This window comes from Colobus angolensis, unplaced genomic scaffold (genome assembly GCF_000951035.1).
Source record: "Colobus angolensis palliatus isolate OR3802 unplaced genomic scaffold, Cang.pa_1.0 Scaffold175, whole genome shotgun sequence".
In the NCBI taxonomy this organism is placed as follows: Eukaryota; Metazoa; Chordata; class Mammalia; order Primates; family Cercopithecidae; genus Colobus; species Colobus angolensis.
In genome coordinates, this window is record NW_012114877.1 from 3,501,154 (window position 1) to 3,517,299 (window position 16,146).

A 16,146-nucleotide genomic window follows, 5' to 3' on the forward strand; every position below is an offset into this window, starting at 1 on the left:
CGGCTGGGGAAGCGCGGGCCGGTGTGGGGGATGGGGCTGAGGCGAGGGGAGGGACCGGAGGGAGAAGGGGAGCTTGGCTGTGGCGGGAGGAGGGCAGCCTGCCCCCACCCCCCAACGCCCTCCCTCTCCTGCTCCCAGGCGTCACTAAAGTCCAGGAAAATTATGCTAATGAGGACAAACGGCTCTCACAAAGGGGCTATCTTGCTGGGCTCTATTTCTTAGGAATTCGTTTGAGAATAGAATAGAACCACGTATTCCTCTGCCCTGGACACTTTCAATTGCGGGGTGAGGGGAAAAAGAACCAAGAAAAGTGAGTTTCCCAGACTTTGCCCAGTTTATTTCACCTGCAACCCCCAAACAGATCTTTGGGCGGAGGTGTGGGGAGCTGGGACAAGGCCTTTCTGTAGGGACCCCAAAGAGCCAACTGGGCTCTCTTTGGTTATATTTTTAGGCAGAAATTGCTGACATCTTAGCAGCCAGGAGGGAAGTGTCCTGGGAGAGACAGGCAATTGTTCCAGCAGTGAAATGGGATGCTCCGGGCTCAGGTACACACAAGGGTGCTTAGAAACGCGGATCTCCAGGGCTCGTGTGCCCATTTCACAGTGCACACACGCAGCTCACCCGCAGGGAAGACAGAGAAAGCTCTGACTCCAACAGAAACTGATATCATATATGTATATAAACACACACACACACATATGCAGGGCAGAGGAATATGTGGTTTCTCAAACGGATATATATGTGTGTATATATATGTGTGTATATATGTATACACACACATATATACATATTTTCCTCATTAGTGGGAGGGAGTAACGCTGAGCTGGGCAAAAGAAAGGCTCGAATTTGCCTGGTAATATTGCCACAACTTGAAAGAGGATGATTTTCCTCCTAAAGCCTCCTTTGCTCCCCAGCTTCAGAAGCAAACTCTGCAAGGGTTATGAGTGTGGCAAAAAGAGAGAAATGGAGATTTCCTGCAATCCCAAGGCGTCAACGGCGGGTCCTTCTCAAAGGAAGGTGTTAAAAATATAAGTAGTATGTTTAAACTGTCAAGGAGCCAAAGTGTCACCTTAGAGCAAAAACAAAGCCAGGGGAAAAGGGAGAAATCAAAAAGCACTCCGGGCCAGGGTGGCCTCATGCATACCAATGGTTTTTGTCATTTATGGCTGGGCAAGATTTATGACTCCGCGCCCCAAAGCTGTAAACAGAGCACAAAACAGCAAACACTTGCTCCTTATGGCATATTGCAGAGCAACTTGAAAGGGGGAGCCGGCCGCGTAGGAGGTGAGAGCCAGCCGCAAAAATCCGTTCGGCGGCATTTTCTCTTCAAACCCGCCCGGTCGGATGTGGCTTTTGAAGAAAGAAGGCGTGGGTCAATAATCAACCCGCACTTTCTCCTCCAAACTGCTGACGCGACTCTCACCGCCTTCTCAACTAAGCCAGCTGCCGGGAAGGCCAGCTCTCCGTGAGAACCTGCCGGGGGAAGGGATTCTCTGGGCCGAGGGGACCGAGGGCGCCCGAGCTAGGGCTGGGGCGCCCGGAATGCATACCTTTCCACTGGCGCCAAGACCCTGCCAGGCAAAACGCGGGGACCGGACCTGAGGAGCCGCGGGAGCCCAGGGAGATCTGGGGCTGGAGCTTCGTTCCGGCCAGGGCCTCTATCCGCCCCGATACGTGGCTCGCGGGCCGCGGACCTCAGCGGGCAGAAGTGGGGCTCCGACCTCAAGACGAAGGTCCGGCGTCCTGGCACGCAGATGGTCGGTGCCCCAGCCTCAAGCCGCTCTGCTGAAATCCAAAGGACTGGCTTTGGAGCAAACGTAGGCGAGAGGATTTTAAAATAATAATTTATACTGGCGGAATGTTTTTATTTGTCGGTTTGTTACTGGTGTTTTGTTTTGTTTTTTAAGCGAAAATGCCAGTTGTTGATTTCCACCTCCAGAAATTACTGGCCGCCGCCTCTGAGCCCTTTCTAGACAAATCCCACAGCAGTTCACCCGGCTCGGCCAAAACCGCAGAGCTTTTCTTTACTGAGAGGACCCCTTGGTTCCACCAATTGCCCCAAATCCCCATGGCTCCCGATCTCTCATCTAGGGGGACTAGAAGAAAAGATTTTTCTCAGCACTAGAAGAATACTTGGAGCAGCAAAGGTGTCCGTGGTGTCTTTCTACCGTTCAAGGGGGTGTCCTCCTGAAGGCGTCTGAGAGGGCCTCTGGCGGTTCCAAGGCTGTGCAGCCAGGGAGGAAGGTGAGGAATATCGTGGGTAAGAAGAGGCATCAAAATCACAGAATAGGGAGGAAAATTATTGAGGAAATGTACTTGCTTGTGAGGGTGAAGCTGGCATTTTGAGGTAGAAGGGGACCAGCCTTTTTTGATATCTCATAGTTTATACATAATGGACTGACTTCAGCACTTTCATGGGAGGAAAAACCAATCTGAGCTCTATAAATGTGGCTCTTGGCTTCTCACTGTGTATGCTTTTATATAGAACCAGACTCCATCCTTAGATATTTATTCAGCTTGCTGGCACTGAAGCAACAATAAAAAGATGCCTCTAACAGACCTCTATTCTCTCTCTCATTCTTTCTAGCAAAACTATATTATTTATGAGTCTTTAACTGGGTCAAAAATGCGCCAGAACTAGGTCATAAATCATATGAAATGCTGACAAGTAATTGAACAGCAATTAAAGCTTACATTTTATTTCCAAGGGGTGTTTTAGAGCACTTGAAAGGCCCTCAGTTAAGCATGGTTACTGCTGAGGCCGGCATTGGGGAGAGCAGAAGGGCCCTTTCGTTCTGGGGTAGTAAATCCCACTCAAGTAGGGGATGCCTGATTTGATATTTTTTTCAAGTACAGAAAGGAATAATCTATATTTTAAGAAGTCAAAGGGGCAAATCCAACCTCTAACTCCTTATAAGCATCCCTTTCCCTACTCCAAGGAGCAGAATAAAGTAGAGTTTCCTGCACTTTCCAGGGAGTTTCCACCCTTCCCAGGAGCGTGGGGTCCCCAAAGACCAATTAGCTGGGGCTTTCCCAATAATCTGGAAACATGCAGTTTAACTTTCATCTGCCCCCACCCTGGCTACAGCTCTGTTTTGGGGGCTATGAAGTGGAGAGATGTCTGCCTCTGCTTCCTGAGGATTCCTATCTCTGGACTTCCCTCCAACCCAGGGCCCACTGGCCAGTTCTGGAACTCTCCAAGCCAGCTAGGGGTATACAAGGAATGCCCAGATCAGGCACACTGATGAAGTCCAAACCTAATCCTGGCTCCCTCCTTCCTCTGTCTCCTGAATGTTAGAATAAGGAGCCCCTGGGCATCCAGCATGCTCACCCCACCCCAAGGCTCTCCTAGGTCTGAGCTGTCTTTCTTCAGCCCTCTGGGGCAGAGGGTGCTCAGGGAAACAATGGCGGGCCCTCCAGTTCAGATCCTTGGGTCAGGCTTGTGGGGAAGCATGCTCTGTAATCTGGCACTAAACAAAGTGCCCGGAAGCATCATCAATAAAATGGCAGCGCATCTGCACATTTCCCTCATCGATTTCCCTCTTCCAGCTGCTCAGGCTGCTCAGGTCAGCCCTAACCCTTCATCCCCTGCCTGAAAACACCACCATCCGGGGAGAGATTCCCCTTCTTACCCACCCATCCCCCATGCCTCCCAGGCAGTCTAGAACAGCAAGCCGGTCCACCTCTGCCTGCACCTGGCTTCGTACCCTCTTTCTGCCTGGGGATCAGCTCCTGAGACTCCAGCCGTGCCCTGCTACAATGGACAAAGCCACCCTTGCACTGGGGGCCATTGGGCCCACCTAGATGCCCCCCTAGTGCCCCCTCCTTTACACCCCCAACACTTTCCAGGGAATTAAACTCAGAGTCTGAGGCGCTACTGGGAATCTTTCATATGGTTTCGGTTCTAAAAGAGAAACAAAGGAAGAGAGAGGCTGAGGGTCCTGTCCATGAGCCAGGGTCTCCTTGCCTGACCTTTGTCTCTCACAGCCATAACTCACTCTAGATATGAACAATCAGCGGAAATACCTTAAAATAAATTCCATCCTCCTGGCATGGCCTCGACTTCCATCGGCTAACTCGCCCAGAACCGCTCCATGAGTGCTGAAAACTGCAATCGGCTCAGAGAGCGCTCTCCGGAGAAGGGGAAGAAGAAGGAGGAGGTGGGTGCGTGGGGGTTGGGGGAAAGCTCTGGCTCTGTAGAGAATCTAGAAAACGTAATCACAGGCGAAGCCTTCCTGGGTCTCCGCTCCAAATGCCACAATAATGTGCTGTATTATGTGCTCACGTGGTCATACGTCAACTTAAATCCTTTTATTTGAAATATGGAACCACTGAAGGAACTAGGTTGCCAAACAGAATATTTAGCTTTGGGGGAGGGTAGGTGGGGAACCTTGACCAGCAGTTTTGAGTTTAAGAGTTCTTTCTAAGCAATAGGATGCTGGGAGCCATCTCCCCATGAATGCCATGCAAGACATACAGGCTTATCTCCACTTACATTTCTTTACACACACTCCAAATACAAGGGTACAGCAATGCTATTCACATTTTAAAAATCCATTTAACTTTCCTTACAGCCTCCCACCCACGGACAAGCTGGATCCTGCACACCCATGCACCCCAGTCTCCTCTGGCCGGCAGGCTAGTATATCAAAAGGCACGGGGGCAGGCCCAGAAATAACTGACCTGGACAGTGGACTTCCTCACAGCCTGCCATTGTATGGAATTTGCTAACACACACACCATGCACCACAGCCACTACAGAAACCAAAAAAGACCATAATTACCTGACAAAAGGTTAAAGCATCTCCTCCAAGTCCAGTTGGTTTTGTTCAGTGGGAGCCCACTAGGAAAGATGTGCTTGGCTATAGAGTGGTGGGTCTGGGTTTTGCAAAATCTAGAGAAACCTAGTGCCCTGACCAAACTTGCACTTAAGCATTTCCTCAGTACACATCTGAGTGATACATGGAATTATAGGTTTCTAAATATGAAAAATATCAGAGGAAATGATCTAATTGCTCTGCAAGAGACCCTCCCCCTCCAAAAAAAAAAAGAAAAGAAAAGGAAAAGAAAGAATCAACCTTCACTGGAGTGCCTTAAGTTAACAAGGCAAGGCAATCTGGGACCTCTCCACAGGCAGGTCTGTCCACCCACTTTTTCAAGACAATTCTGTGTCCACCAGCAAATTCTACCCCCACCCCCACACAATTCCTATAGAGACATAAACTCAAAGATGAGAAAGAGCCCCCTTCAGAACTCTCAAAATAATCCTGAGCAGAAAACCAGTAGAGAACCAACTGTGCTCAGGAAGAACCTAACTGAAACAAATAAGCTGCTCCCACCCCTGATTCCACCCCTGATTCCACCCCTACTCCTGCCTTCTGCCTGGTGACATTGCTCACTAATTTCAACATTGTACCCTTTCATGAGCTGTCTAAAAATCTTCTCTTTTCTGGTCTTAGTTTCTGGACTTCTGAGAGTACTCTGAGGCTAGTGAGATCCTCAGGCAATATTCTTTTGTTCCTGGAGAATGGGTCTTCAGCTGGCTATGCCTAAGTGTGAGGACTCACTTATAGCAGCTGCAGGAGGCTGTGCATGATGTGATTCCTCCCCTTCACTCCTCCCCTGCAGAGGAACAGAAGGGGTCTGATGAAAATGTAAGGTCCTTAATAAGAGAACCTGGTCATGGGTTGTCCAAATCAGAAGGGCAATAAAAGAAGAGACCTAATCCCTTGGAAGCAAGTCCTGGCCTAAGCTGGTGACAGTATTTCAGTAAGGTTCAATCTGTGGTGTAGCTGGAAGAGAACCTCCATGTGAACTTTTCCAGCTCTTATGTAAGTTACAAGCTGGAAAGTAAGAACTCCAAGTGAAAACCTGCCACTCTCAGGTTTGGGGGATAGAGGACAGGAGTAAGAGCTTGTTTCCAAAAAGCATTCTCCTGTTCCCCCAAAACTCACTCCTCTCTTTCTTACTGCTGCCTCCCTCATACCCCTCACCAATCATTCACATTGAGCTCTCCAGATACCCTAGAAAGGGACCTGGAGGTATTACTGGTAAGTTCCTCCCCACCCCCAAGTTTCTGAAGAGGCATCAACTCAAAGATGAGAAGGGGCCCCCTTAAAATCTCTCGGAACAGTCAAGCAAATCAAAACTCCTAAAGCCATAAATTGGCCGGGTATGGTGGCTCATGCCTGTAATCCCAGCACTTTGGGAGACCAAGGTAGGTGGATCACGAGGTCAGGAGCTCGAGACCAGCCTGAACAACATGGTGCAACCCCCGTCTGTACTAAAAATACAAAAATTAGCCAGGCGTGGTGGTGCATGCCTGTAATCCCAGCTAGTCGGGAGGATGAGGCAGGAAAATCACTTGAAACCAGAAGGCAGAGGTGGCAGTGAGCTGAGATCATACCACTGCACTCCAGCCTGGGACAGAGCGAGACTCTGTCAAAAAAAAAAAAGCCATAAATCAATGAGAGAAGTCATTGGTACTGCTTCAGAGAAATGCCTTAACGCCAGCAAAGCTCAGAGGCATCTCAGCTCCAGCCTGGGGCCTCCACAGGGCTGCTAACATCCCAGTTAATGCCCCAACTGCTGTTTAACAATTAACATTAATGACTTGGGGTGGGATGGGGTGATTTGGTGGGATGAGAAGGGAAAAATCTGAGAAGTCAAAAGACATTTAACTTTTGAGGTTAAAAAAAAAAAAAAAAAAAAAGCAGCTTCTCTATGAGAGATCTTGCTGTGCAGCCTATCTGGGGAACCAGCAGCTGAGAGTTCTCCTTTGCCACTCTGCAATCCACTTTCCTGGAGCAAAGCTACAGGCCTTTTAAAAACCCAGCTGCCAGTCTCTCTTCACTCACTTCACCGGCCTCCAACTTGGCCTGGGCTGGGACTCATGCTGTGGTCCTGGTCACCAGAGCCAAAATAGGGGGAAAGTTGGCTTGGAAAAAGCAGGCAACCAAGGATACAGACCGTTAGTCAATATTTGCAAGGCTGTTGGCAGATTAGATATATCTGTACTCAAACACTGCAATCTGATTTCTCTGTCAAAAGTACACTTAACATTTTTGTCCCATTACTTAAATCTAGTGGATTTTCTACTCAGCATCAGGTAAGGCTCTCTTAGCCCACTCTGTGTGTGTGTGTGTGTGTGTGTGTGTGTGTGTGTGTGTGTGTGTGTGTATGATAGATTCTTATTTAACATGAGATATTTCCTATGGGTGCAAGGGTAGTACAAATGGGCCAAGTTCTCTGGACACGTGTGGATGTGTATATTGTGTTATACAAAAGGCCCCAAACTCCTGCAACTATTTATACATGCAATTGTTCTGTTGTTTGCTGAGATGGAAATCATATACACAGAGTTACAAATTCCTGAAACGTTCCATCTATATTTGATATAAACAGACACACAGTAGCTGAGCAAGTAACCCAGGTTGACTATTGCTCTGTTTACCTTCTATTGGAAAAAATAATTGTATCCAGAACACCATACCAGCCTTAGAGCACCACTGAATATCATGTTGCAATTAATTAACAACCTGATATCTATTTGGGAGCAAATTTAAGGGAAGACTGAGGCCGAGGGAATAGAATACAAAATCTCAAAACTTTTGAAAAAGAAGTAATTACTGAAAGAACAAAGCAAACCCATTCCTTCATACCATGCTTTTGAAAGCTATTCCAGCAGCCCCTCCCCCAAACAGGCACGTAATTTATGGATCTTTTACAAGGTAATAAACCACAGCAATTGCCTCCCTGCATCCCAAACTAAGACGACAAATTAGGTCAGAACTTGAAAATAACTTAAAAGAGTTTTCCCTTGTTTCGAATAGGAAAAGAAAACGCCAAGACAGAAAACCAAGCTTTTCCCGTAGGAAGAACCCATGATGAGCCCGGATGAAAGAAGGGAGAAGACCCGCTGTCTGTGAAGTCCTAAAGGTTAGAAATACAGCAATCTTTCTCAAGCCGAAGGAAAGGCAAAAGGATCTAAGAAACTGCAAGGCAGTGATACAAGTTTTCCTCAACAGCGGGGCTGGGACTGTCGACAATTTCTTAACTCACAGCCTCCTCAGTCGCCTCAGTCGACAAGAAGAGCAGCCCACGCAGCGGCCGCCACGCCGGTGCCCGTGGCCTTTACTTGCTTTTGCCCTGAAGTTCAGTGTAGTGGTTTGGGGCTTGCAGGAAGAAACAAGCACACCCCCTCTGACTCTCCACAACCCATCTTTGCCTTCTGCAACCGTTTCTCCTGCCCATCGCTGGCTTTGGGGTAGGCTCTTTGTCTGCCTGACGCCCCGCATTCGCAGGGCAAGAAGCTTAAAGGAATCCAACTCCAAACTCCTCTGAAGTTAAATATTGACCAGAACCTCTTTCAACAGGCCGCGGTTGCCAGGAACCGTGGAGGGCCAACTCCTCCCAACCGTCCTGGTGCAAAGTCCCACGCGGTGAAGAGTTTTGGAGCAGCGCTTACCTAGAAAGATGTTTAAATCTGAACCAGGAATTGTCTCCAACTCCAGGCGCTCAGGGAATCGCCTTTTCCGGTGTCCAGGCGCTCTGCAGACAAATAAACAGCAGAAGGTGAATGGCGGCTGCGAGGGAAGGGAGTTGGAGGCCGGGAGTGGGAAGCGCGGCTCCTGCGGGCGCCAAGGTGGCCCTGGAGGTGACGCGAACACCAAGGAGTCGCCAGGGCACTCGTCCATGCGGCGCACTCATTGCTCGAAATGTTCCAGTCTACAAATGGCCCGAAGATGGTGATTTATTTTTGTAAAATAAATACATACTCCATCTCCACACCCATACTTTCTCCTTTTTCTTTCTTTTTTTGGGGGGAGGGGGGTGCGGGGGTGGAATGGGGAAGGAAAGAAAACGAAGCAGAGGAAGCTGAGAGGGTGGAAGTGGCTTTGCTGGTGGTGTGGACTGCTCTCAGCTCTCTCCTCAGGCACCCCAACTTGGAGAATGTGAATGCTCGCTTGATTTTCCTTTCTTAACAAAAGGAAGCCTTGTCTGGGAGCATTCAATCACGGACTCTCCTGAAACCTCACTAATTGTGTTCATTTCTGTTGGCGGAAATCAGACCCGAACTCAGTCCACTGGCCAGAGGCAGTCTTGGGAGGTTTTGTCTTCTGGTTTATGCAACTCTAGGTGCGTTGCTTCTAGGTCCTAGCGGGCTGGCGGGGCTACCGCAGCACCTAGTCTCTCAGAGCAGGCCAGCTAAGACTGCTGGAAACTGGGAGGGACGCCGGCTGGTACAATACCTGCTCAGGGGCCCTGCTCCTGCCTGGCCTTGCGCAGCGGCCACAGGCCGATTTGATGCCTTGATTCTGCTCAAATCTCGTCCCTCACAATGTTTGCAACCCTCTCTTGCCCTCTAACCAACAAATGGTCACCGAGCCAGCAGTCAGCCTTCTGGGAGTGGGAGACACTGGGGAAGGGGCAAAGAATCGTCCACTCGCCGGACCCTGGCTTGAAGAAGTTCTGCGCTCCCCTGGGACTCTGTGGGCCCTTTGCGTCTACAGACCTATCCCTGCCCCCACTACCCCTTCACTCAGACCCAGGTAACCTCTTACTCCAGCCTGCCCCAAACCAGCCCTCCGCTGTCTGTCTGCCTGCCTTCATGCAATTCTGTAGATAGCACTAAGAGGGGCTATCAAATAGCCGAGGAGTCTCCTGACCCCTGGCTTCGGAGCCCCCGAGCACGTTGAACAAGTGGCCGCACACCAGCAGCTGCGCTCTGCCACCATGCGACCCGCAGCCCCCACAAAGCAAAGGAAAAGGACTTAGGATCCACGCTGCACCCCCTTTCTCTTGTTCAAACTTGCTTTCTGTGTCCCCAAAGGGAGTGCCCACTGGTCTTGGGGATCCTGGCATCCCCAAGCAAGGTGGACTCAGCCATCCTGCACTTTGCCTCTCAATTTCACCCGAGAAAGATCTGCTATGCCGCCATCCAGCACTCCCCTGCGTGACACTTAGGAGTATGTAATTATTATGGTTATTATTATTTTTGCTGTTTCCTTATCCCCAAGTCTAATATTCATGGCTGCTGTCCCCCATAAATCGTTCAGACTAATGAGTCACAGAGAGATGCTGCCCAGGTCTCTCACTCTGCAATGGCCGCCACTGCCGCCGTGGCCTCGCTCTCCGCGTTTTTGGCGCTCGCTTGCTCCCTCGCTCGCCCGGGGCGGGTGATTTATGAACGCCGGGAAAATTGAACAAAGCCGCGCGCCCGTCCTGTGGTATCTCTGCAGCCTTCCCCAGCGTGAATCAGAACATTACCAACTGTCTGCGCATCCGTCCCACTTCACCACCAAAGCCAGGATGTGACCGCAGAAAACCCAAGCCCGAACTCACGATTGCCCGGACGCGGCGCACTCCCCGGACTCGCAGAAACCCTGCGGAAAAAGCCCCAAGACCTGGCGAGGGCCCGCCAGCTCCGTCCTCCCTGCCGAAGGGCTGTCTCCTGCCTTCCTGAAGGAGTTAAAAGCTTTTGGAGATAAATCTGAGGGTGTGTGTTTTTAAAAATCAAATGGTAAGTTGGAGTCTCACTTCTGAGAGATTTATTCCTAGTGAGGCCCTGACGACTCCGATCCATTCCTGACTATCTGCATTAATTATTTAATGAGTCACGTGACCTCAAAGATTACAATTTCAATATCTCCCTCGAACAGACGCTACACCTTTATCAGCTGGAGCCAGGGTCCTTGTTTGGCTCTGCAGGCCTCTGGGGCACATTCATCCTTGCCCTGGTCCGAGGCAAGCCACCACCATCGAAATAGCAGGACAAGCCTGACAGAATTAGTCATCCTGGGATTACGACCGTTGTGGATAGTGGGGAGTCCTCTGCTCTCCGAGGTGCGCTGACATCCGTCCCCTCCTGAGCCCAGTGCCCAGTCCACCTGTCTGAGCTTCATGACTAGGGTGGCTTGGTTACAAAATCTCCCCAACAGCTTTGATGGCCCATGAGGCAAGAACCCTTCTCTGGATGTACACACCTGTGACCACCCAGATCAAGTGTAAGCTTAGATGCATACCTCCATTCCTGGCAGAATACCTTCCTAAGAGGAAAGATGTCTGTGCCCTTACTGCTCTCTAGAGTGAGACTAAAGGTTGCATTCCACCCTCATACTCATTAACATAAGGAACAGTGGAGGGAGGATCATTCAGCTGCCTCAGTTTTCTCATCTGTAAATTAAGAAGATTGAAGCAAAATGGCCTCCAGGTCTCCTTCACTTTGGACAGTCTTTCAATCTGGGAATCTCTTTCAATTCCAGGAATCAATCCCAGAGAAAGTAGGGCTGGCTTGAAAGGGAGGGGGTTTCCCCATGAGTTTGGAGTCTTCTGAAGAGGTGCCAGTTCTGTAAGTTGCAGACTAGAGGGTTTCAAGACAGCCACAGCAGCCTCCCTCATACCACCAAGGGAACAGAACACAAGTCTCTTCCTCCTATTGTTTCCAGCCCATGTGTTTCTTTGAAACACGAAGCAGAATTATTCTTGGGACAGTGTATAATATAGAGAAGGGGCAACAGAGCAGCAGTTGAGAAAGGTGAGCCTGTGTTCTTCTATACAAGACTGTGTCTAGGGATGCAGAAACCAAGGGAGTGCCAAGGAAAGCCTACTGCCTGCACAGAACCCACTCATTCAGATGGGAAGCCCCAGGCCTTTTTGCTACATTGATTCTTTGGGTTTTTCTTCTCTTTCATTCTAAAGAGTCATTGATCTGTTTCTATGCGGGAACTGCTAGAGGGAAGGCAACAGTGAGGAGAGAAGCAGAGTTTGGAAGCTTAGGGGAACAGAGGGACAGAGGAAAGATAGGGATATCCACCCCGCCCCACCCCACGGGGAGGTGACTGAGATGTAGGGGAATGGGGCCCCCTGGGACAACTGGGTATGAAGTCGGAGATGCTAAGCAAAGGGACTTCCCTCCTCCCCCATCCATCTAGGTAATCTTCCCATGAGCTCCATCCTGGGTATTAAGTACTCTACTATGCCTGTCACAGTTGAATTCCTGCTGTAATAAAACACCGGGTATATCGTAGATTTCAGCAAAACTAGGGAAGGAAGCCTGCAAAGTGCCATTTTTCTTCAAGGGGGAGAGTGTTAAGTACTTAATTCAAACTGTGACTATTAAAGTGTCTCCTATCCGATTTAGGTTGATTTCAGATGTTGACAAAACTTTTATCTCCAGAGTCATGCCCAACTTGGCTCTGTGACTAAAGCAGATGAGTGTGTATTGGAGGGAGGGAGAAAGAGAGGAGAGCATGTGTAAGGCTTATTTTGGTAAAATTATAGAGCTTACACAAAATAGTGTCTTTAAAGGTCAAGGGTTTGAGGGGCCAGTAGGGTTTGCTTAAAAAAGAAAACAAAACAAAACAAAAAACAATTAATGAGATAGAAAATTTGTCCTCTCAGTGAACTCTTAAGGTTGACCTAGCAAAGGGCAGACAATGCATGATTTTGAAGCACAAAGTAGGATTTTCCAATCTCTTATAACAAGCTCCCTTAAAGGACAATTTGAAGCAGGCAAAACAACACTAAAGAAATGACAATCATTTGGATCATTTTCTATAATCTTGGTTTGTAAAACTCACCAATACCTTAATAATCAATACAGTTGGGACAAAAAAGCCATCTTGTCCTGTAATATCAGAAAAAATGATCTCAATCCTCTATCTTCCCTTTCTGGATAGACTTATAAGTGCAAGTGAAAGAAAGTCACCCCCTTCATCCTCATACAACTGCCTCCAGCATGAAGCTAATGAATGTTCCCATACCCCTGTTTTCCCACAAAGGAGAAATATAAGAATTTACCTTAGATGATGATAGTCTGCCATTTGAGATTTTGCAGCTTGACACTCAATTTCCACTGAGAGTCTAGGCTTTTTTTTTTTTTTTTTTTAGCAGACAGCCAAGATGCTGTGTCCTTGCCTGAGACCACATTATTTGCAAGAAGATCCCTCTCTCTTCCACAGACTTTTCCCAGAGAATGCCTTTCAGAATTGCTGTTGAATTACAAAGAAGTATTTATTGTTTGAGGTGATTAATGATTCCTAGGAAAATTGCTATTTTCAGCGTGATTTAATTTTGTTTTACAAGTGTGTGTAGTAGGGGGAGGGTTAATAAGTTTCAGCAGCAGTTGCTTTGCCTCCAGAAATTCCTGGCACCCGTTCACACCTTATAAAATGCACTTTATGCCAGGTTTCTCCTGATTTGGGAAGGTAAGTGTGTATTTGTTTGCTCCTGAATTTTCTTGGCTCCTCAGAGACTGGTATCTATCACTTTCCTCTCAAATCTGATTTGTGGGTATAAAACTGATCACCCTTGTTTGTATCACACACAGGGCAGCAGGGGTGAAAGGGGTATCAGCTCTGACAGTGGCTAAAGGGTTTTGCCACTAATGAAAAAAAAATGTGTTTAAAAATTCTCTGATGTTGCAGAGGCAGGTGAGCACCTACTCCCATCTATGCTAAAATTACATAACCTAAAGGCTGCACTTTTTCAAGGCCAGGTGACAGTTCTAATATTCTGGGGCTAGTGCGCACTGGTTTTTGCTGTCTTATTGTAGGGGACTCCCTGCAGTAAGCATCAAATCTAAATCAGTAAACAAATACTAGGGTTATAGAGATTGAGAAGTGGGTTTTGATTTTCAGCCTTTTGGATCTAGATCTCCGGAATCAAGCAGAAAAATCACAAAGCATTTGAGGAAAGTGACCCCAATTCAGAGTTTGGCTATTTTCCAGCAGTAAACTCTCCCAGGTCTACTTTGCATGGGGTGAACTTTGGGGGTATATTATGCTTTTTCTTTCCTCAGGAGAAACTTTGGAGAGTGTCCTTGTAAAATTCAGTTTATTTGAAAGCTCCTTCTTCAAGAAAGAGAAACAACCAAGCAAACAAACAAAAATTCCTAGTCTGTAGTTAGTGAAGAGGACCTTAAGAACAGCCAAGAATCAAAAAGTAATCTCAACCCTTTGCACGAACTATTTTTTATCTCCAGGGAAACAGGCAGATTAAGTGTGAAGGTGCAATAAATACCAAAGAGACCACTTCTTTCCAAGTGTGCTCAGAGTTCAGTGTGTAGAACAACTGCAGAAACTCCTGGGCCCACAGCACTGCATGGTTTCAACTTTCATTGCAGGGAAGGACACATTTCTATGCCTTACAGAGACTTGAAGCCTGAAAGACTGGCCAAGTTTGGGAAGAAGAGGAGCCCTCTCAGAGCTCAAGAGCCTTCCTGATCTTTGGAACTTTTCCACAGTAGGCCAAGCTTGACAAGAGTTCAGCTCAAGTTGAGCATACATACACACACTCTCACACACAAATTATGTGAGCTGTCAGAATCCAAGTGAATACAGCTCAAGCTATCTACAAGGTTTTTACATGAAAGGTCAAGTATCTCAATCCAGAGGACTTTTGTTTTCTTAATGAAAAGCTTAGAAAACACATGAATCTTAGATTTTTAATGTTTTTTAAATGGAGTTTATTCTTAGCACATGGCTTTCTATATAGCCACATCACAATTTGTACAGTTCTACATAAGTCTAAATGCACTCCCTTCTCCCCAAAGACTGTGTCCCAGAAGGGGACAACAGTATCTCTGTGACAGTATCTTAAATAAATGCAAGTAAGGAAAACTAACATGTCACACCTACCATCAAGGTCTACACATCTTAAGAATTAAATAATCTTGTGAGGTCCACAGTGTCTACTCTTTTATTCAGTTCAATACAAGCTTGGATGAGCTGCCTTAATGGGGGAGGAGGAGGTAAGGAAGGTGGGGAAAGAGTCTCTTTTCTTCTGCTTTCAACAAAGATGCAAGTATACGTCCCCAGTCAGCATGGGCTGTCCAGCTAGCTGACTGTAGCCATCTCAAAAGTATTTGATACCAAGTAGTCCTTCTCAGGTATCCACACCTGGCAGCCTTGTTTCAGGCCAGCAGGTTGTTCCACCAACCAGCATCCTGGACAACTGTCCTCTCTTGGGTGGCAACCAGCACACACTCTTACCCGGATAATGTCTTCTTTTTGGTTATCCTTTTCACCAATTTGGGTTTGTTTTGGTGTCTATTATGGTCCGGATGGGGAGGGGTGGATGAGGAAAAGAGCAGGAGAAGAGAAGAGAAAAGCAAGTAAGGGATAGAAACTGGTCAAGGTCTCTAGAAGATTATATGGAGGAGGGAACCGGTGTGGAGGTGCTCGGGTGGGGGTGGGGATGGAGGTGCGGGCTCTCAGTTTGTGCTTTCCCTGGTGGGCCGGCAGAGGCCGAGGCCGAATTGGAGGATCGCATCTTGGTGTTGGGCAGTTTGTGGTCTTTCTTCCACTTCATCCTCCGGTTCTGAAACCAGATCTTGACCTGGCGCTCGGACAAGCAGAGCGTGTGGGCGATCTCGATGCGGCGCCGCCGGGTCAGGTAGCGATTGAAGTGGAACTCCTTCTCCAGCTCCAAAACCTGCTGCCGGGTGTAGGCGGTTCGAGAGCGCTTAGGCTCCCCTCCGTTATAACTGGGGTTGACTGAAAACCCAGAACCCCGAAAGAGAAGGCCAAGGAGGAGGGAGCGGAAGAGAGAGAAAGGAGGAGGAGAGAGAAGGTGGGGTGGGGAAGAGCAATTGGACATCATCATTATATAATAACCTGACACCAAGTTCACGCAAGATACATAAAACCGCAAAGAAAATGTTTCACAGGCTATTGACAACGGGAAACACCCGAGAGCCATAAAGAATGGTGCTGGGCATTGGGGCTGAAGAAAAGCTTCAAAGACACATGGCCTGAAGCCTCTGCCAGGGCAATTAAATTTATGGGGGCTATAATTACTGCCCTAACAGTTTGGCGTCTCGTAAATCTCCTGATAAAGGGACCCTGGGTACAAAAGGGTTCTCACGTTGGGATCAGGCGGCTGGCTGGTGCACACATACCCACATCTCACCGCAGCCCGGGCCAGATGGGGACTCCCCTCCCGAGGCCCCCTTCCCCTGAGCTTCTCCCTCCTGACCCCGACCCTCGAACCCAGGTCCAGCCCCGGCCCACCTCCCGCGCCTCCTCAGCGGCGCCACGTACCGGCGCTGACATGGATCTTCTTCATCCAGGGGTACACCACGGGCTCCTTGCCCTTCAGGCCCAGCGGGCTCTTGTCGGCCAAGAGCAGCGGGCACGCGGGGGC

General features: G+C 48.4%; 3 protein-coding genes across 4 annotated transcripts in view; 1 reads left to right on the forward strand and 2 right to left on the reverse strand.

Moving 5' to 3' along the window:
• The window catches only part of HOXA3 (homeobox A3), a 34,060-nt gene that overhangs the window by 7,942 nt on the left and 9,972 nt on the right, over nt 1-16,146 (reverse strand). Inside the window, exons 2-4 of one of the 2 annotated variants that reach the window (XM_011938584.1) lie at nt 12,802-12,992; nt 10,345-10,461; nt 8,468-8,550 (exon numbers count right to left, since the gene is read on the reverse strand). The gene's annotated coding sequence lies outside the window, so the exon portion shown is untranslated. Of the gene's footprint in view, nt 1-5,416; nt 5,497-8,467; nt 8,551-10,344; nt 10,462-12,801; nt 12,993-16,146 lie in introns of those variants that run through there. The other variant, XM_011938585.1, reaches the window with a different exon arrangement.
• Nucleotides 1,913-8,080, forward strand: LOC105509373. The gene is given in 5 exon segments (XM_011938583.1): nt 1,913-2,110; nt 2,112-2,177; nt 2,179-2,244; nt 7,833-7,849; nt 7,851-8,080. Coding segments are annotated over 5 exon segments (384 nt in total). The 3' UTR covers nt 7,888-8,080.
• Nucleotides 14,433-16,146, reverse strand: part of HOXA4 (homeobox A4) — a 4,647-nt gene continuing 2,933 nt past the window's right edge. The window contains exons 3-4 of the mRNA XM_011938646.1: nt 16,044-16,145; nt 14,433-15,497 (exon numbers count right to left, since the gene is read on the reverse strand). Of these exons, the coding sequence (XP_011794036.1) occupies nt 15,151-15,497; nt 16,044-16,145 (449 nt within the window). The 3' untranslated portion in view covers nt 14,433-15,150. The remainder of the gene's footprint in view (nt 15,498-16,043; nt 16,146) is intronic.